General features: G+C 38.4%; 1 protein-coding gene across 1 annotated transcript in view; it reads right to left on the bottom strand.

Annotated features, from left to right (window-relative positions):
- Positions 1-9,887: 9,887 nt before the first annotated feature.
- Positions 9,888-23,028, bottom strand: part of LOC129770706 (beta-1,4-glucuronyltransferase 1) — a 91,950-nt gene continuing 78,809 nt past the window's right edge. The window contains exon 4 of the mRNA XM_055773695.1: positions 9,888-10,774. Within this exon, the coding sequence (XP_055629670.1) occupies positions 10,448-10,774 (327 nt within the window). The 3' untranslated portion in view covers positions 9,888-10,447. The remainder of the gene's footprint in view (positions 10,775-23,028) is intronic.

Genomic DNA, 23,028 nt, shown 5'->3' with positions numbered 1-23,028 from the left:
ACTAAAGATTTATTTATTATTTATTTATTTATTAATATTATATTTCATCCGACAAGTATGTCTCAATGAACAAATGTGTAGTGAAACTAGCTGAACACGAAACGCTTAATTCTACTCTTAAATTCGTTAATCGTGATATTAAAATCAAACAAATGGGCAACATCGTTGAAGCATTCCATCATTGAACGTATTGGTTCGTGGAGGGAGTAGTCTCGACGTCTGAACGGCAGGCGAAGGAAGTCAGAGCGACGGAGAGTATAACCAGGAACATTGATGGCGATTTGCGCAAGTACGTTTGGAGCATCAATTTCGGCGACAAGAAGTCGAGCGATGAATATTGCCTTAGCCCGTTTCCGCCTTTGCTTCAGCGTTTCCAACCCTATCAACTGACATCGATGTTCGTACGGTGGCAAATTCAGCGGATCATTCCATGGCAGGAGACGTAGGGCGAATCTGACGAACCTTCCCTGAATTGATTCGATGCGAGCAGCCATAGTGCTACGATAAGGGTCCCATATTAATGAAGCGGTTTCTAGAAACGGCCGAACCAAGCACGAATACAAGGATCTCAGCGTGTAAGGATCTCGGAATTCTCTGCTCAATTTGCTCACAAATCCCAATTGACGACGAGCCTTGTCTATGATGTCTTCGTAGTGGTTCCGAAATGACAGAGCTGGATCAAGGAAGACACCGAGATCTCGAATCGTTTGAACTCGACTTAACACTTCGTCCCCGACAGTGTATTCGAACGACAAGAGGTTCATCTTGCGGTGGAAGCTTATGACAGAGCATTTTGGTATGCTTAGTTGCATCCTGTTTACGCGACACCATGCAGCGAATTTATCAAGAAGTTTTTGGAGTTTACGACAATCTTCAATGCTGTTGACGTCAATGTACAGTTTTAGATCATCAGCATATACCAGGCAACAGCCGGCTCCAAGATACACGATGGCATCGTTGATGAACAGTGAGAATAGTAGCGGTCCCAAATTGCTACCTTGAGGAACTCCGGAGCTGCTTTCAAACCAGGTTGAGGTGCAAGAGCCAATTTTTGACTCTAGCGAGGAAATATGAGCGAAGCCATTTAACGAGCCTTACAGAGAAACCAAGTTTTGCTAATTTGGCCAGAAGTATACTATGGTCAACCTTGTCGAATGCTGCTTTGAGGTCGGTGTAAATAGCGTCAATCTGTCGGCCCTCTTCAATTTTGCTAATACAGAAGGATGTGAATTCACACAAATTTGTAGTAACACTTCTGCCAGAAAAAAATCCATGTTGGTTCGGGGAAATGTAGTGTCTCACCTGACGAAACATGTGTTCCGACATAATTATTTCAAATAGCTTTGAGCAAGCACTCAGCGATGTGATGCCCCGATAACACCGGACATCGTTTTTGCTTCCTTTTTTATGCACCGGAAACATGAACGATGCTTTCCATCGAGTCGGGAAGGTTGCAGTTCTCAGAGACAAGTTGTACAAATGAGTGAGTGGCTGCTCCAGATGTTCGAAGCATTTTTTCAGAACACACGCTGCAATTCCATCAGGTCCAGGCTGATAGGAAATTTTTAATTTCTCGACCGCTTTTCGTATCCCTTCTGATGCTACTTCAGGTGTATCAGCGTCAGCGCTCCCAGCAGGAGTTAGTTCCAGAGCAGCTTCAACACTGTCAGAGGTGGGGTTGAACATCGAACTGAAGTAGGAAGCAAAAAGCTCACATTTATCCGAAGAGCTGCAAGCCAATCGTTCATCCAAATACATTGCCGAAGGTAGTGTAGACTCTTTGCGCTTAGATTTCACAAAATTCCAGAAGCTTTTTGGATTGCGTTTCAAATTTCGTTCCATAAAAACCACATGTTTACGATAGAGTTGACGGTTCAGGCTTCTATATTGACGGCTGGCGAATTGGAACGACGCTTTGTTTGTTGATGTACGATTTCTTCGGTAAATCTTATGCGCAGCGTTGCAGCGTTTATTCCTACATCGAAGCTCAGCGTTTAACCAAGGTGGTTTCTGCGGGGGACGTAGATGTGGAACGAATAAGATGAAAGCGCGTTGAAGTATGAGAGTGAACTTCTCGACAGCATCATCCAGATTTACACACTGGATCATTGGTGACCAGTCCACTGACGATAAATATTGGCCCAATCTGTTGAAATCAGCTTTCTTGAAGTTAAGTGCTTCGACGTCAAATTCATGGTCATTGAGCTCTAGTAAAGGCTTGTCAATTTAGATTGTACATGAGAAAGGTGGATGGTGGATGTCGGTTGGAACAAGAGGATTGTCAATTTCATCAATAGTCAAGTAGTTAGTTATCTCCTCATTGACAAATAACAGATCAAGCGTATTCCCGGAGTGGTTTTTCAGGCAGTTCATCTGCCACATGTTATTGGAGCTCATACCGTCAAGCAGAACAGAGTCTGATTGAGTAATAGATGATATTGTGAGATCCACGCAACATCTAGAATTATCGTTTCGAATCCATCGCAGTCCAGGTCTGTTGTAGTCACCGAATACAGCAACCGAATCATGCCCGGAGTGTGAGACTACTGATTCCATACAGTCGATATGGAGATTAGACAACTGCACATCCGACGCCTTATCTGGAGCAGTCTTCCGTGTTTCACATTGAACACTGGGTACGAGACGAACAGTGTTCTCCCTACTCACGCAGTTTTATGTTTGCAGACAAACATTATTTTTTGTACCCGTTGTTTAAGAATGTGTCATGTTTGTTTCCCATGATGTTCAAACATGATGTTCAGTTTCTCTCGCATTTTCATCCCAAGCAACAGCAGTGTGTAGAGTAAAAGAAGCGAATTAGACAGCACACCACCACCACTCAACACACGGTGTGTTGGTGCGTTGATATGAAAAGGGAAGGGAAGCATTTATCATGACAATGGTGCAGTCGCTTCCCCAGACTTCAATTGGCAACATGCACGCAAAAAAATCTCATAGAAACTTCTTTCTATTCAGAGAATGTTTTCTTTGCACGAAACCAAGGATTATATAATCATACTTGCAAAATGTGCATGAACTCATAGCCTCTTAGTTCATGTAATTTTTGTAATGCGAACTAAATTTCAAGTTCGTTTCTGTGAAAAAGTATTCTACGAAGAAATATTTTAGGATGAATAATTTCTTTCCGTGCGTGAAAAGAAACGAAACGAAAGCAATGAATACTGCGACATCGGGTGATATGTTTGTACATGATGTTCGTGAATTATGAACATCGTGTTTGTTTACAATGTTTATGTTTGTGTATCATTGTTCGCGTTTGGGATAGACATTCAACACTAGCGAAAATCATGTTTGAATTCAAACAAAGACATGTAATTTTCACATCGGGTGGACATGTGTAAGTGTTTGTCGGAAGACTGATCTGGAGGAATATACACGGCACCAATGACAAGCTTACATTGTGACATGCTTAACGACACCCATACGTTAAGCATGTCACAATGTAAGCTTGTCATTGACCTATGAATTAGAAACTTATGGTAACTCATGTGAAATTGATGATAATTTTGTAAAGGAGTGAGAGTTTTTCCACCTGGTTCAATAGTTATAAAACACTGAATTTATTGTTTTTTGAATGTTTCACGCCTGAACACAACAATAAAGTTCAAATGGCCAGTCTTATAAACGAAGATAGTTATTATATCGTTAAAAAGCGTCCGGATTCAAAAGCATCACTGTACTCTATAATGACATAATATTAGGATTAATTTATCATATATCGATTTTCAAAAAAAAACCCTAAACTTTGACGGCTGTGCAACACTAGTAAATGAAGTTCGATTGAGCGTATATTTTGCATAGGATAGTTTTTCGTGGGAATAAACATTTTTAATCAAGCTTAATCAAATTCGAGAAGGCCATTTTCATTGGTAGTTTACCGACTTTCCTTTGTGTGCTGTGCGAGATAGCACGCAAAAGAGACAGTGTTTTTTGCGTTGTCCAGTCTCGCATCTTACAAAGTCATTGGGAGCTGTCTGCAATAAATGAGCGAGGCAGAAGGCAGCCAAGCGAGCAGACTTCCTGTGCGCGCTTGATTTTCGAGAGACGAGTATCGATTTTTTCTTCCTCACAACTCTTCCACGTGCAAGCGATGAGACCGGGCTTTAGCACGTGAGCTTGGGATTGGTTCTTTCTCTTACATAAAATTTTATGATGCGAACGATGCGAACGATGCACATGTGTTGTGCAGTGCTCGCGAGACTTTCTCGTGTAACTGCCTCAAAGTGACATTTGGTTAGGCCTTATGAGATCACGCAAAGCACGTAGAAGAGACAATGTGCTTTGCCCTATTCAGCCTCATATCTCACACAATAATTGCGAGCTGTGTGCAACAAATGGATAAATTGATTGGATGCCTTTAGCAGCGATATTTATGTGAAACAGTTATTCATAACTTGTTCTACGTGCCATATTACGAAGATTAAAATTTCAACACCAGAAGCACAACTTCCCCCGACAGCACCAAATATCACTTTGAGGCAGTTACACGAGAAAGTCTCGCGAGCACTAATGCGCGAGCTTCTCTTACATGCATACAACACATGTGCATCGCTCATGTGAGGTGCAACGAGGTATTCTTGAGCGCATCTCAATATTTTACGAAAGAGAAGAGAAGGAGCCGTATCCAGGCTCGTGTGCTAAAGCCCGGTCTCATCGCTTGCAAATGGTAGGGTTGTGAGGATGAGAGAATCGATATTCGTCTCTCTAAAGTAAAACGCGCGCACAGGAAGGCTGCTACCGAGCGTCTCCACCGGTTTCGAAAATTCAAATTGATAGTGTGAGCACAACCCAGCGTCTCCATGTTATCCACCCTCACCAATACACCGCAATACACAAAATTCCTGGGCTCAACGTGTTAAAAACACAACAATGGAAGCCTCATATCAACTGTCCCTCTGTATACGATCCAACTGAAAAAACAGTGGAACTATAAGAATACTCCTACGCCGAAAAAGGCAACATTGTGTGATTAACCACATGTTATCGATAAGATAAAAATGTATACGAATAAATCGGGCTCTGTTACAGCTGAACTGCTGAATCTAAATAAAATAAACATGGATAGATGTATTGCTTCAGCTGGATCTATCGCTAACGGCATTCTGCTGCGTAATACCCAATTTTCTGCAATTTATTGAAAAAAATCGTAATTTTCTATGTTGAAATAGATTGTCAGATGAAATGGCAGCACAAATAAAGACATAGGGGGTCTTCGTAGCCACTTGGTTACGCGTTCGCTTAATAAGCGATCGATCGTGAGTTCAAACTCAGGGCCCTCAATTGACCATCTTTGTGTTGTTATAGAATCACTACGTCCACACAACCATCATCAACTATGGAGATCGATCCACGGTGGAACAAAGATCGATTCATCCATACAACTGCTCTGCTCTGCAAGAATCATCGGGCTGCTGTTCTATAAATAATCCAACAATGATCGATTTCAACTGTCTCCGCTGTCCGGTCTGCTGAACAATGGAAGAACAGATAGAATACCCTTACGCCTAAATGGCTACTACAGTGTAATATACCATAATGTAATGGAACAGAAAACCTAACGCCTAAATGGCTACTCTACTACTGTGTAATTTACAATTTATAGAAACATAATTATATGTACATGTACACGATAAAAACCCGGCTCTGTTACAGATAAAATGCTAATGAGCCTGATAAATAAATAAATGGGATAAAAAAAAAATAAAGACATAATTCTCCAAGTATTTGTTGCAGAACTTTCATTTGTTTTTGGATTTGCTGATTTCGGCAAAATTTAAACAATGAATTGTGTCAATTTGAGAAAACTTTCTCAAAAGAGTAATATGAATTTAATTAGATGTACCATATACCAAAATTTTCAATATTTTTTATAACAATTTAACTCGAAACTTGGTACCTACCTAGCTAAACGATTAATGAATAACATTTTCTTTAAATGTTAATGCCAAATTCAACCCTTATATAACAATCCAGAAAGTTGAGATCTTCTACGTGATAACGAACCATGTCACAAGTGCTTCAATGCTCGAAATCGCGTCTGTATCCCTATATCACCATATGTATTTGATGTGACATCCCTGTTACCATTCTTTTCTCCAGAAAATTTACACAACATTTTAAATACATATTTGACCCTTTGCGCTCGTTTGTCTTCTCCCAGCCACCACAGCAAGGAATCATCTTCTTCTTCTTCAATGGCACTAACGTTCCTAGAGGAACTTCGCCGTCTCAACGTAGTATTACTTGCGTCATTTTTATTAGTACTTAGTTGAGATTTCTATGCCAAATAACACGCCTTGAATGCATTCTGAGTGGCAAGCTCTAGAATACGCGTGATCACAGTGCAAGTCGGAGGAAATTTCTTTGACGAAAAATTCCCCCGACCAGAACGGGAATCGAACCCGAACACCCGGCATGTTAGTTATGACGCTAACCACTCGGCCACGGGAGCACAAATCATACTAAATACTTTACTGAACGATGTGATAGTTTACTTTTTTTCTAAACGAATTTTAATGTCTAGTGAACTTTTTCACGAATGTATACGGAGATTATATGAATAATAGAATAATAACTATAAGCAAAACGTAACATAAACGAATAATAACTATAAACAAACGCGTGAATAGATAAGAAAATTTCTTATTTTAATATTATTCTAATTTTACTACTGATCTGTTTTATTATTTTCTTGAAGATTCAAATGCGAAAATTTAGGTAATTATAACATTGAAAAACACAATTTCTTCTCTTTGTTAATCGCTGTGCAGTGTACATAAAATAGTAATTATATGAGCAGCGTTTCAATGGTTTCTTATATTCAGCTATTAGGAAACACTACATTATAAGACACTAACATGAAAGGCATGTTTGGACTCTACAAAGAATGTGATTCAAATGTAGACTTAGCGTATAGCACATAATACTGATAATTATCGAACGATGTATGAAAGCTGTATGGAACTACGTCTGTTATACGTACAAACAATGATTTTTCGAGAACATTTTTCAGAATTTCTCAAATGTTTTCGAGCAAAAAATGTTAGTTTGCGTGTTGAGCATACGTATTTCATTGTGTAGAATGCGTAACAGCGACGACATGCATTATATGCAGTATACTACGTTTTTATTGCCATTTGCAAATTCATAATTTGAATTATAGAGGTTTTAAACTCTTGGAGGTCAAACACAAATTGTGGACATGGATTGCAACAACAAATATTTTTTTATAAAATTGTGCATAGTCCAAACCAATGGCTGTCCTTCCAACCAAATTCAATATTGTAACCCATCCTTTGTGCTCCCGTGGCCGAGTGGTTAGCGTCATAACTAACATGCCGGGTGTTCAGGTTCGATTCCCGTTCTGGTCGGGGGAATTTTTCGTCAAAGAAATTTCCTCCGACTCGCACTGTGATCACGCGTATTCTAGAGATTGTCACTCAGAATGCATTCAAGGCGTGTTATTTGGCATAGAAATCTCAACTAAGTACTAATAAAAATGACGCAAGTAATACTACGTTAAGACGGCGAAGTTCCTCTAGGAACGTTAGTGCCACTGAAGAAGAAAGAACCCATCCTTTGGTTACAAGTTCTTCAAACTTCAACTCGCCATTTGAAGCTTTAACATTGAATTTGTTTTCGTCCGTCCGTAAAACTCGTTTCCAGAATGATAGAGGTTTGTTTCCGTTTTTTTTCCGCACGCCGAACAATGCTTCCCGCGGTCTTGTGCCGATGTTTATTTTGCAGGAGGAAGGGGTTCTGAGATTCCACGAATTGATTTATCACGTTTAAGTTATAGGGTAAATGATGTTGGTTTGTCCAATTTGGGGTGTTTTTACGCAACTAGTAAATGCAAATCGATTTTTCTTCATGAAAATCACATATAATCGATACGAATTTGGGTTTGTTGGAAAGCCCCAAGTTACTCTAGTTACTAATACTACCATAAGGCGTTGAGATTATTGAAATTTTGATGTTTTGTAACGGTTTTCCTCAAAAAGGAATTATGATGCCCAAAAAATGATCATGGTTTGTCCGGCTTTAGAAATGACCATTTTTGAATGAAAACATTCGAATTTTCAAGTAGATGTTGCATTTATCATTGCTTGAGTTAACTGTCATCATATTGATCCATTCATAATTTAGGCTTTCTTCAGAATATCGCATTTTCTTGGGCATTTTAAAAGTGTTCACCTCAAGACACTCAACATAGAGAAACTTCATTTCCGCTATACGCGAAGGATACAATAAACAAACTGCAGCGCTCCAAGCGGTTACCATAGAAATCATTTGGACTAAACAGCATTATTGAATTGAACAACTCAAGATCAGAATTGAGTTCATTAAAATGCGTTAATTTAATGGTATAGCTATGTAAATCTGATACAAATGGTGTGCAAAAATGATGTTTACAATATCTGTAAGTGTTATAATCCAGAAATGATCTGAATACATGCCAAATAATCATCTGTTGGTTGATTAAAAGTTAGCTCAAGTGATGGGCGCATTGACATCAATAGAATGTGGATCTTATAATCCTTTAAAACATGTGAATCCGTAAAAATATACTATATAACTACTGTAAATCATGAAGAAGACAATATTATTTATATGTTTTGAAATATTCGAATACCTAATTTGACACAGGTGCACTGAACTAGAGCATTCAAAATAGTGGACAAACCATGATCACATTTTCGACAGGACAAACCAAAATCATTTACAATATTATGAAAATCGGGTAGACTCACGAGTAAACTCAATATATCAATATTCGTGAGCTTGACATTTGTCACTACTCATACTCGCATATCGCACTCAAAATATTAATGAACACATGTCAGGTAAAATAATCGCTGTAATTTCCATTGTGTGTACCCTTTATCTGGTCACTTTCGCTCATCATGTTCTTTGAAAGGTAAATTTTTTTCTAGATGATTTTTGGCAACAGGAATGGTTGGGATATGGGTGCCTTGTTGATTCGAGAACCATTCATTTTGCTTTCTTCGAAAAAATTCTGTTCGTAACACTGCCATTTTCTAGTGTTCTGAACTGTTTATGTAGCTAAAGGTCCGTTAGTAAGTTTTGGGGGTTTTGCTCCTTTTTTTGTGGTAAGCGGTTATTTTACATGTTCATTTTGAGGTCGTGCTGGAACCTTCCTCTGATCCAACGTCGGTTTAGCCACTGAGACAACTTGACAACTTGTGATGAAATTATTAATTTTATCTATACGCCGCTCGATTGACCCTGCAGTATGACATCGAATGAGCTAGATACGAATATTAAATCAGAACTAACGCAATAAGTTACTGCTTTTGTCCGTAATACATGTTCTTACTTATCGGATATGGCTAGATATGGTTAATCGATGGAATTCTAGGCTTATATTCAGACATGAAGGTGATTACTTGTCTCAAGATTTTACCGAAAAATAAATCTATTTGACATACCATGCGAGCGATTTCCTTTAACTTAGGTAATTACGAGCCAAGTTTTTTTTTTGTTTTTAAGAAAGAATTAAGGAAAATTCGATGGAACAATGCAAAAATATTTGCCAAACACTTCGCGAATGATTCCAATGTAGGATGAATAGATAATTGATAGCAAATTAAGAGATTCAGATACGAATATGTAATATATAATGTAATGTAATAAAATACTTTTAAAAAAACCGTTTTCGGTGGCAATTGAATTCTTAATCATAAATGAAATTGTGGTAACTAATGGTTTTGAGGCTAGGGAAAAAAATCTTAGTGATTGAGTAGGTTGTTTATTCCTATATATATATATCAAATGAAATAACATAAGAATACAAAAAAATGATATAAGACCGACTTCGGACATGTATCGCAGCGAGAACACAAAACTCACGGTGGAAATTACAACACGAATTTATTCTTTTACTAAATATTTTGTTTAAAAATCACTTTTTATACACTTCCACTTGACTAAATACGTAACAAAATAATTCCACTATATTATTGATGTCAATTGTTGTGTCTGCTAGAGCCTGCTGTTTCAATGGTATTTTGGTGGTTCTATTCGGTTGGATGAGTATATTGTAGCGATAAATATAAGTGGGAAAAATTGAGTAGAAAATCGCATTTAACGTCACAATTAGCTATCGATCGGGGTGAATAATCATGAGCCAAATAATGTATACATATCACACGGGAGTACACAGCTTGTATTTGTATTAAAGTGAGAACCAATCAGCAAACGATATTCACCAAGCGCACCGATACTTAGTAACTCCATTAAAGTCTAATTTGGCAGAAGAAGCATGAGTTCACGTGCTACTGTTATTATTGAATTAATGTTTTTTTTTCTTGTTTCACGTTCTGTCTAACCACGTAATGATATTGGATGATGTGTAGGTATCTGTCGAGCAACGTTATAATCATTTGCTTCAATCACTCGCCTATCATCAGCCACTATTTTCGGCAACTCCAGCGCCACCCACTGCCACAGCTCCGCCACCAGCTCCCACAGCAGCAGCAGCACCAACGACTCCCCCACCGCCACCTCCAACGCCGTGCTGTTTTTGAATCTTCTTTGGCAGTAGCATACGCAACGGATCTTTGTGGTATCGAGCAAACACTTCGCGTTTGAAAATTTCAAAGTACTTCCGGTTAACGTTGTTCTGACGTTCGCGCCAGGCCGGACGACTTTTCTTATTCTGCAGTCCCCAATGCACGGTGAACAGTGGTGTGAGCACCTGGAACTGATAACCGGCGACGAACATCTCGTAGACCTATCGGAAGAGAGAAAACGAGCAAAACGATTAGTTAGATATTGAAGTATTGAATGACTTTTTTGATACAATCATCAGTAAAGGATCCGAACATTTTTTGTACAATATATTTAGCAGAAAATATACCGCTTTCACAACCCAAATCGTCATTTGCCTTTTATTGCCTATCGACAGTCGGACAAGCAATCCTCCAATTCGTGTTTCCCCTCTGTATCGATCATAATAATCATAACCGCCATCAGGGCGAGAAATCCATTGGAAGTATGAGGCAAACAGTTGCACAAGTATAAACATCTACGACGGTAGCACATGTATGATATGAAACAAGAAAGACTGGAAATATGACCTTATTATAATTCAGCTGCGGCGTGCTCGGAATTGATAAAACTTTATTAAAAATCCTCAGCCTGGCATGCGAGATAAGGAAATGTGGATAACCATCTGCTTTCGGCAAGCGTGTGACCCTCGCTCACCGGAGATTATTCGAGTTATCCTGTACTACCACTGTAAATGTCGACCTGGCTTACCCTTTTTACCACTCCGCACAGAAATTCACACGGAACAAAACAGGGTTCGTTTTTATTCATTCTAGCATTTGGTTAAACAGATCCATAAAACGAACGTCCCAAATTGAGTCACAGGATATGTGGCCGGAAACAATGATTGGGCTGACCAAGTGAAAGCTAGAGAAACACACTCCTATATATTTTACTTAATTCAATTCGCACATTTCCGCCCCGCAGCCACTACGAGGGTTACGACAAGGAACTTTCCGGATGCTAGGAGCATTCCGCAACCCGGTTGCAGATTCCTCATCCTCCCTTGAGAAAATTTTATCACTGTTTGTACATACACTCCGGGCAGTACAATTGTCCCCCACTTTCGCTTCCGATCCGGCCGATGCATCTCTCCTCCGTGTGCCATAAAATGGCCAAATTTATTATCGGGTTTCGTCGGAGATTTCCTTGGAATCGCTCTCTCACGAACTGCCAGGGAAAAATATAAAAAAATATACGTGAGCGATGGCCAGGGGCGTAAACGGCCAAAGATCCAATGAAATGTGAGTGTGTTTAGGTTAGATTTAACGACCGAATAATGTGCGAGAGCTTGGACTTTAGTGTCAATATTGTAACTCTTCGGCTCTTGGAAAGTGTATGCTTTCTAAGGGGACCAGCTGCCACTCGATGGAAGGAGGGAAGAAAACCGACGCGTATGACGCATTTCTGTACGTGACTTTCGTGATGGAATGAATGATTTTATTTTCAGACAAGTTTTGTAACTTCTTACATGACATGTCTTCTCGCAAGTGTGATGATCAGTCGTCGGATATACTTTTAATTGAGTCTTGAGTTGTAATATGAATGTAATTCGAACAATATAGAACGAGGCGTTCGTTTAGAAGCAGCCCAATCCTCGGTGTATATCCCATTTATTTCAGCTAAAATTTTTATATCATTTGTATGCAACAGTAACATATGTAATCAAATAATCACACGAAACTCCACTATTAACATACAACTTTATAGGTTTTTTTCCAAATTTTAAAACTCATTTTTTCACATATTTTTGGGTGAGCTGTCCCTTTGTTTTTGTGAATAATCCGTCAACAATACCCTATTTTTTCGTACATGGGTATAAAAACACTAGGATGACATAAAAACAAGTCCATTCCTTACATTATACTTCTCTGCAAATCAACCTGCTAGAATTTGCCTGGAAATCCCCAAGAGTATAGCATAAGCTACGTTCTAAGAGAAACATCAAATCAATGACTACAGACAAAAGAACAAACATGGTGTCATGGTGTGGAAACTTGTGGTTTTTCATCAAATAGTAAGTGAACTTGATCTTATGATACTGAAAACAAGCGTAAGTATAATTTTGAGCATAAAACCGAACGTAAAATAAATGAAACCAAAGCCGAATCCGAGACTGACGTCCAAATAACGTTTGCATTAAAAAAATGGACAAAAATTGCCAATTTTGGGTTTACCTTCACACTCACTGACGAAACTACTCATGCTGCATCAATCATAGTAATCCATGGTGGAACGCCAAACACGAGAAAACTCGTGAGCGGTCCTTAATGTGTTAAAACTAGCAATCGTCTGTGGTGCTCAACAAATTCCAGAGTTTTCTGAATAGAACAGGTTTCATTCCAGGTTATACAAAAAAAGGCTGGTTGCAGTAAGAGGTCTCCCAAAGAATTGTAGAATAGTAAATGAAGGCATGGCAGAATATGATACATGCTAAAGCGAAACCTACAACAAAGTGGTAAAATGCCGAGAGGTAACAAATCTATAACCGGCAAACTTCGTCCCGCTCAAAATTTGTTTTTTTTTGTTATCAATACCTTCAAACATTCACGTTTTCTTACTATGAGCATGTTCATGGGTCCAATTGCAGAACTGTTCATTGACTGATCTTCTAATCGACCCCGTTGAATTTGGACTTTTACTATAAAATTCCTAGTATTTCTAACAAAACTGACCATTATAATATCAGATCCGCTCTCAATATGTTGACTTCAACGGTACAAAATCTTATATTATCCACATGATCAACATTAATATTGAAAATATTATTTCTTGGATCAATAACAATGGACTAATCCTCAATGCTTGTAAGACTCAAGCTATAATTTTTAAATCAAGACACATGGATGTACATGGAGCTTCGCCTGTCAAAATGGATACTAAGAACATAACTTACTCGGAAGTTGTGAAAAACCTAGGCATCTTAATGGACAGTAGCCTAAACTGGAACGCTCAAACTAATGCAGTGTGTCAAAAAGTGTACTATGCGATGCAGACCTTTGTGGCACTCAAACAATTTACCCCTCAGCATATCAAATTGAAACTTGTTCGAGCATTAATCATTCCACTATTTGAGTATGGAGATGTACTTTATGCCAAATCAATGAGCGAAAATTTTCGCAAATTGCAATTGGCTTTTAATTCAGTTACCAGATTTGTGCATGGACTCAATAGATTTGACCATATCTCAGAATTTTCAAAATCAATCCTGAAATGTAGCTACAGCAAATATTTGAATTTGAAAAACCCATAATTTGTTACTCCCAAGATGTAAAACAAATGTTTTGAGAGTTTCTTTCGAACATCGAGCAATAAGGCTATGGAACAGCCTGCCACGAATGATCAAATCAACAACCTCATTCCATAAATTCAGAAGAGCGTGTAAAATGCATTGATGTGATTAGATTCATCATAGATAGCGGTAGTAATACATACTTTGAGAACCATTATTAGGTTACTTGTATTATGAATATTATAGAAATAAATAAATAAAATAAAAAAATTATAGGAGGTTGTGTCCAAGATACGACCGCATTGTTGACGTAGAACTACGCTGTTATTCTATATAAATCGCTTATTCATACCTTCGGATATTATTCTATAATGCTGTGAAATTTTAGAAACAACTGGTTAGTACAATAATCTCTGAATTGTTTTTTTCATTGTAGAATTTGTTGACGATAATTGATTGATGATTCATTCTTGCCCTCGCAAAACAATACACTAGCTGATCGTAAGCCGCAATTTATTTCATGTCAATGCAATGAAAATTTACCTCGAACGCTTTTCTTTTTTTTTTTGCCTTTTTCGCAATTAACATGGACTCGGCTAGACTCGATTATATACATGTTGCGCCAGCACCATTATTCCACATCTCATAACTACATCAATATATTTGGCATCGCATGGAAACAACAACAATGACAACACTTGCAAGTATCAAATATCATGCTACATGATATCTAGTATTGCCTTAAAGGAATCGCACCTATAGGCATCGTTCGTACAACGTAAACCAAGCGCCAAACAAGCGTTCGCCATAGCATGCATACAGAGCCATACATTGGTGGCTTGAAACTACTAGGAATATAAAACACTTCTCATCATTTTGCGCTATTCTCAAAAGAAACGCTTCTGTTAATATTACTGGCCTCGAAAAAAGTTGTATTTCTTTCTCATGCTCGAGAGAAGCGCAGCTATCACCCTTAGTAGAGGAAGTTTTACTACTGGCAAGCGAAACCACATACAAAATTCCAGAACGACATTTACTTTCTCGGTGACTAAACAAGCGAAATAAACTCTTTTTGTTAATAACAACCTCGAAAACAGTAGCAATGCTTCATAGCGCTAATGCAATCCTAGCTGAAGGCACTTTTGCAACTGGCACGCGAACCCAAATAACTTATAACATTCCAGTAAGACATTCAAGATGCTTGGTATTCCCCAAATATTTTTTGACGCACAACCTTATGATGACGGAAAACAAACAATGTTAACTGCTTGGAAAAAGACTGAATTATGCCACACTGCTTGTACTCTGCTGTAACACCCATCGATGCGAATTCGATGATGAGTTTGTCAAGAACGTCCGCCTTCACCACCAGCGGGGGGAGCTTGATTTTGGTTGCTGCCTGGGTAACGGCGTTTACATTTTTACCGACGCGCCGAAATCGCCTACTCCGCTGTTGTGCGATGCGGTGTCACACTCGCGAAGGCTCGGTTCAGTGCGAGCGCTTTTCACTGCACCAACATCGCGTGCATCATTGGATGACGCTTGCCTCGAAATATTATTGCCCCTGGCAATGCGTTCGTTTTTTGCAGGGCTCGAGCCTGCCTTAATCTTCTTCTTGCTCATCATACACTACGCGAAGCGTCCAATTTATGACGCGGAAAGAAAAACACACGATATGAATAACGCGAAAAACGAACAGAAAAACCAAACGACGATATCCAAGTTGGATTACCACTGGTGGGGTCCAATCTCAGATCGAAGCGCAGCGAAAGCAAAGTGAACTGGATTGCTCAACAGTCCGATGCCGAATGAAAGTTTGCCTCAGCGAGATCCACTGTTTATACTCTAGGCAAGTATTCCCCTTCATTCTTCTTCTTTTCCTTTCTTTCTTTCTTTCTTTGTTTTTAAGAGGCTTTAAACTTTGCAGTTCATTCGCCTCTATACTTTTCCTTTGTTCACGGAGACTTTAAATCCTACGATTTCCCCTCCGTTGGCGTCGATAAGTTGCTCGTTATTGATAGCTCTGTTCGGGAAAGCACTCAAATGGACAGAACAAATGTATGGGAAAATAGAAACACTTAAAGTTTTCATGAATTTTAACCATTTACAAACCAGGGGATTCTAATGTATAGCATATTAAACAAATCTTACGGAATTTCCGATTCGTTTAGTATGTGAATCGCCAAAATCCGTTCGCGGCAAAAATAGTTATTAACGTTAACTTTATTTCATAAAAACGTGACCTGTTTTCTGATTTGGCACCCTTAATGAAAGACGTAGTTCTACGTCAAAAAAATATTTTGAGACACAATTCTCGTTCAAGATATTTCAACCACTTGTAAAACATGTGTCTCCGTTACATGGAATAAATGTTTTATACAGAAAGACAGCCCTCAATCGGACAATTCCTTTCTCGAGGCAGAGGCATAGTGTGCGGGTGGCAAACTCGGCATTTACCGGAGACGCTGACCCTTTAAGGCGCCAAAATCGAAAAATTTTCGAAGGCAATTTTTTCCCCGAATTGTTTTTCATTGCTTCTTTCCGTACCTAAGTGTAATTATACTCATAAATTTGGAAAAAGTGGTATTTTAGGGGCGCCATTTTCATAGTTTGCCAGGGGCGCTGTCTATCCTCACTACGCTGCTGTATCGAGGTCTGGTCTTAACAACACATCCGGCGATTTTTTTTTGGTACAGATAGAAGAAGATATAGGAGTGCATTTCATCACATTAAAGTCCATTTCCAGTTTCGAACAAAGATCAATTTTGTTAGCGCATCAAATGAACAAACAACGCTTGTCACGATGTAATTGTAGAATTTAATTTTCCGAATTTTCCCTTTTTCCTTCAGAGTTTCCGAAAATTTTCAATTGTCATGTTTGGTTGGAATATTTTTGGTTAAAATATGTGTAATATCCATTCCAGAGGAGGGAGGGGTTTCATACCATCATAGAAACATTTCTCATACCCTAAAACCGTCACATCCCAAATTGTGCTTGATAAGTTCTCGAGTTATGCAGAAGTTTGTACTTCGTTTGAATGGCAGCCCCCCTTAGAAAGGGGGAGGAGTGTCTAACCACCGTAAAATCATTTATTGCACCCTAAAACCTCCACATGCCAAATTTGGTTTCATTCATTTGCTTGATTACTTCTCGAGTAATGCAAAAATTTGTGTTTCATTTGTAAATGCTACGACAACGCTCAACACTCAAAGCTCACCGTTAAACGGTCAACACGCAGACACAAACGCTCACACACATAGCAAACACAAAGGGTCAATTTAGGACCACCTTGACTTTTTTTCAATTACGGGATGCCGTGTACTACTGGTAACAGATAAATTTAATTTATATAGCTTGTTTCAAAGAGCAGACATTAAGCAATTGAAATTGTCTAGTTTTGTCATTTTACGACATCTATAAGAATATTTAACTCATTTTCCGTACAGGTCAAAAATCTTTTTTAAGCAATGAACAAAAAACAGCGCCAAAACACTAGAATGAAGGAAGCTGGAAAAAGGTCACCATACAACCAAATTGTCAGCGTAGTGACACCTTTTATTTGACACTACATTTGAAAATTCGGTAGGTAGCGCCATTCCCGAGATCCAAGGGGTGGTCGATTCAGGGCCAACGGTCGGATTAGGGCAACCTTCCTCAACAGAAAAGTTTCGGGATTTTCCGACAGATGGCCCAACTAAAAATGAACAAGATTCATTTCGAGAGGTTCATCTGTTACTAGCTTATATGTGAAGTTTGTTAAAATGAAAAAAAATCATTTATTTAATATAAATACTACATTTACATTTGCAAGTCATTCGAGTGTTTGATGATGCTTATACAAAGCCGCTATGTTCAATCAAATGTTTATGGTCTCAAAATAGTGTTTATCGTCTCGTTGCTGAGCCGATTTCGAAGCTTATTTTTGTTCTAATTATATTCAGAAAAAACATGCCGAGGAGTGAGGCGTAGTGAGAACATACAAACAAGGCATCTAAGCGCCGGAAATGCGTGCGAACCGTCAATTCTTTCTAAGTATCGATTTTTTGTTCACCAATCTGGCACATGCTCGTTTTTTTGTGATTTCCTTACCGAGTAATTTCACCTTTAGAGTATGGAATTTATTCTCCAGATCTTGTATATTCCCATCGTAGAACCCTGGAAACGAATGTCGTACTTATGAAAGTGATCAATTATTGCCTTATAGGGCTTATAGGCGTTTATTATCAGCAGCACCAAGCGATACTGCGGTAAGCCGACATGTACCTTAATGTTGCTTTCTTCAAATGTAAGAAATTTCACACGCGGAAAAAATCTATACCAATCTGTACTTTTTAACAAAAATCTGTACTCTGTACCGTACAATTTTTACTGAAACTAACAAAAATATTTGTACCTTTCCAGATAAATCTGTACGTGTGGCAACACTGGTCAGTACAGCTACACAATGTCATCCAGGGAGTTCGTGAACGCGTTCGGTGCAATCCTCTTCACAAACAAAAACCTAACAGTGGAAATGAACGTTTCCAATCGCAGTATAAGTCGTATTTTGCGTGAATATTTAACCTTACTATACTCGCGTATAGGTCTGACAGTGAGGTCATCAGTGAGGTGGCTGAATTAAGGGGGTAGTACACTATGGCAACTTGAAAAAATTAAAAAAAAAATATTTCTGGCTTAAAATATTCTCTGGAATGTCTACTTTACTATAGTTTTTAGAAGGTACAAGCGTGGAAGTGGAACTAAGTCTTTGCGTAAGGAACGCGGATCCAAAATTTAAAACGCGTTTTTCTCGAAACTAAGTTTTGCAAACAGGTGGGAGTTCTACCTCCGGAACGGTCCATCCGATTTTGATAAAATTAATATTTTGAAAAATACAATTTTGGTAGATGTTTTTGTCTTGATTTTTGAGTCAAGCGTTATCTACATGAAAATACCGCGTTCTAATTGATCGTGCACAAGCACCTGTCGTGCACATGTAAGGTACCCAAACAGTGTTATTAACTCGGGAACAAAACAGGAGCTCAAAAATAAGGCGACTTCCAGAATAAACCGAGTGACATTGTTATCTCACGTTACGCGTGATGCATAATAAGAAGGATAACCAGTATAACATATTGTGCCTCCCACAGCGCTAAGATGCTGAAATTATGATATATCAATATATCTAAAAAAGTTCAAGTACTAGCGAGAAAGTTGAGAGATTTGCAATTCCATGTTCTAAGCTTCCCATCTTCAGTTCAGGCTTTATATGTGGGTCTAGCCTATTTATCCTGTCTCGAGTTCTGCTGTTTTTTTTCGTGTTACTGGTTTCATGGATTGATTGTAGGACGTGCATCAACTTCCTGTGTCGTCGAAGAACTACCTGACCTGGAGGCTCCTCCAAAGTTAATTCGTTTCGAGGAAAAAGTATGGCCATGTGTTAAAACGAGTTTTGCTAACTGTGTATCAATAAATGTTGTTTATCCGTGCAAATAACCATTGAAGAATGATAGCTTCTATCCGTTTATCCGTCCATAATTCAGAATAAAGCTCTTTGGAAAACGAGTAATTGATTGGCCGACAGCATATGATAATTGTTGTTCGCTCAAACTTGTCAGCGTATGAGTGACGGTCAGTTGAGAGAATTCTGAAATTCTTCCGCATGGACTGACAAATTGGATAGTTTTGTCGCTCATTTTTAGGTCATGTCAGATTATAATTAATAATGTGATATTTACCTGTATATTATAACCTCATCAATACATCCTCTCATGTTGTTGTCATTCAAAAATTAATTATTTTTCTCAATTCACACGAAACGATATTGATATTTTTTTTGAAAGAAACAAATAAATGTTTCTATGGTGGTAAGACACTCCACCCCCCTCTCTAAGGGGGGACTGCCATACAAATGAAACACAAATTGCTGCATTACTCGAGAATTAATCACCCAAATGGAACAAAATTTGGCATGTTGATGTTTCAGGGTGCAATAAATGTTTCTATGGTGGTAAGACACTCCACCCCCCTATTGAATAGGAGACTCCCATACAAATGAAACACAAATTTCTGCAATCATCACGCAAATGCAACCAAATCAGGCATCTGGAGGTTTCAGGGTGCAATAAATGTTTCTATGGCGGTTAGACACTCCACCCTCTCTCTAAGGGGGGTGGAGTGCTATAATACAAATGAAACACAAATTTCTACATCACTCGAGAATTAATCAGCAAATGCAACCGAATGCATCTGGAGGTTTTAGAGTGCAATAAATGTTTCTATGGTGGTTGGACACTTCACCCCCCTCTCTAAGGGGGGGCTGCCATACAAATGAAACACAAATTTCTGCATTAATTAATGAAACAAACGAAACCAAATTAGGTATATGGAGGTTTTAGGGTGCAATAAATGTTTTCACGGTTGTTAGACACTCCACCCCCCTCTCTAAGGGGGGGGGGGGCTGTCATACAAATGAAACACAAATTCCTGCATTACTCGAGAATTAATCACCCAAATGGAACGAAACTTGGCATGTGGATGTTTCAGGGTGCAATAAATGTTTCTATGGTGGTTGGACACTCCACCCTCCTCTCTAAGGGGGGGCTGCCATAAAAAATGAAACACAAATTCTGCATTACTCGAGAATTAATCAAGTAAACGAAACCAAATTTGGCATGTGTAGCTTTAGGGTGCAATAAATGATTCTACAGTGGTTAGATACTTCTCATCCCTCTCTTAGGGTGGATTATCATACAAATGAAAAACAAATTTCTGCATAACTCGAAAACTAATCAAGCAAATGTGACCAAATTTGGCATGTGAAGATTTTGGGGGCACGAAACGTTTCTATGGCCAATAGACACTTTTCCCCCCTCTCTAAAGGGGAGAAGAGAGAGGGGTCTGTGTCCGAAAATAATCTGTTATTATAATGATGAGTTTTGGTACAAGTACTAGGATTTTTTAAAATAAAAGTTAAATTCAACGGGGCCGATTAGAAGATCAATCAATGAACAGTTCTGCGATTGGACTTATGAACTTGCGCTTAGCAATAAAACGTGAATGTTTGAAGGTATTGATAACAAAAAACAAATTTTGGGCGGGACGAAGTTTGCCGGGTCAGCTAGTAATGCAATAAATATTGAATGTATTTAATTCACAAACGATAGTTACGTCATTCGAAAATATGTATACTTAACATTACAGGGAAACTTCGATATAACGTACCCTCGATATAACGTCACTCGATATAACGTACACATTTCCAAAGTGTAAAGGAAAAAAATTTTCGATATTTTTTTCCTGATAAAACAATGAATTATCTGTATTGTGGTGCTAAAACAAGTATTGTACCTTCAATCAATCCAGAAATACAGCTGATTTTGTGATTCTAAATGAATCAGGCTTCAATCAACAGTACGGAGGGAAATATCATGAGAAAGGCTGGCTTCGTTTTCTGATTGAAGTTATTCATTAACTTTACTAAAACAGCAACACAATAATGTATTATAGACTACGTTTGTGAGTACTTTATTATGCTTCGATATAACGCACAATTCGATACAACGTACAATATTGAAAGTGAAATGTACGTTATATCGAAGTTTACCTGTATTTGTTTTATACATCGATTTATAAATAAGGGCAAAAAGTTTCATCCTTTCCAGTTTCTAGACTAATTTTGGAGACATTAGGTATGCAAAAATGCTTAATTGGCTCATTTTTCCACATCCACAAGGAGCCAATGAACAGTGAAAGAGTACTGGACGAGTTGGGGCGAGATCCTTCCATAGTGAACATTGTGCACTAAATATAATTTAGAGTTTCGTTTCTCTTCAATTGATTGTTACCAGAAAACCAACAGTTCCATAGGCATAGAAGAGGTTCATCATTGCACCATAAATTACACCTCCTCTTGCGGATTGTAAACCCCTCATTTCCAGCAGGCGGTAGTAACATTTTCATCATCGTCGTAACAACGAATCACAATCTTGAGGCTGAAAGTTATGGCTTAATCAACCCGAAAAAGTCACCCCACAATATCAAAAGGAAACCCACAATATTACCTGCGGTACACTCCTAAATCTAACGAGATAGAGAAAGGTAAAAAAGAACACTAAACCCACAAATGATACCGCAGTTGTTTCAACACGACGAGACGTAAGTACATCAGGTGAAATAAAAAACAAGAGTGGTGTGAGATGTGTCGATCCGTGAATCCGAAACCTAGCCGAGAATAGAATGATAGAGTTTTAAATTTTTCAGCAGGCGGTAATCCTTCGCTTTTATTACACCGACCGCTGGCCGAGAGAAGCTCAAACCAGGAAGCCGAGAACCACTTCATCGTGTTTCCAGTCATCAGACTCATGAAATTTCGACGAAAGAACAGCTCACGAATAGTAATGTAATGGTTTTATTACTTGGCACAAAGTCAACGTCGGCTCGGCGACTGCGATGATGATGATGATGATGGCGATGATGATGAAAAGGAGAAAAATTATTTGACGGGAGGCTCAGTCGTGTGGTGGATGCTGGCTAGAGCTGTTTTTTTTCTTGCAGTTTTCGGGCAATAGACCCATTTGCTAAAATGAACCGAATAAAAGCGAATAAACTGCGCTCGAGACTAACAATACTGTCCCGCCAAAAAGTGGGGGATGGTTCGCCGAATGTCAAACTCATGCATAAATAAATACAATACTTTGTGCTTTTACTTTTCTGGGGGACCAGAATATGATTTGGTATTCCGGACGTAAACCTCTTTTATGGTGTGCATATTTCGGTTGACGAGAGCAGATGCTTTTTTTATTATTAAATTTTATAAACGACTAATTTCGTTCAAGGGAAACTACTGGCAATGGTGAGCCGTGAAATTGCTGAAGTAATAATTTGAAAAAAATCCAAATACGCCTTGTCAATGATAATAGTCACTCCTACAAGCAGAGATGCCAACCTTCCTGATTTTTCAGTATTTTCCAGACTTTTTAGCACGCTGCCTGATATCCTGACGAACACTCAATTTATTCTGATATTTCTGAAAAGATCCGGATTTTTCCTGATTTTTGTACTCTTTGCATTATTTTTTTTTTATGTAATGTCAATTTATTGTCAAATTATTTACATGTATTCCATTTTTTTAATTTTCACCATTTAATTCATTTTGGAGAGCTGATAAATCTATTGCGCCCTCAGTGTCGTTTATAATTCTAATATAAGTAACCAGTGATTTCAA

Source organism: Toxorhynchites rutilus, chromosome 2 (assembly GCF_029784135.1).
Source record: "Toxorhynchites rutilus septentrionalis strain SRP chromosome 2, ASM2978413v1, whole genome shotgun sequence".
In the NCBI taxonomy this organism is placed as follows: Eukaryota; Metazoa; Arthropoda; class Insecta; order Diptera; family Culicidae; genus Toxorhynchites; species Toxorhynchites rutilus.
Note: the sequence above shows the minus strand (reverse complement) of the source record. Positions and strands in the feature narration are given on the sequence as shown.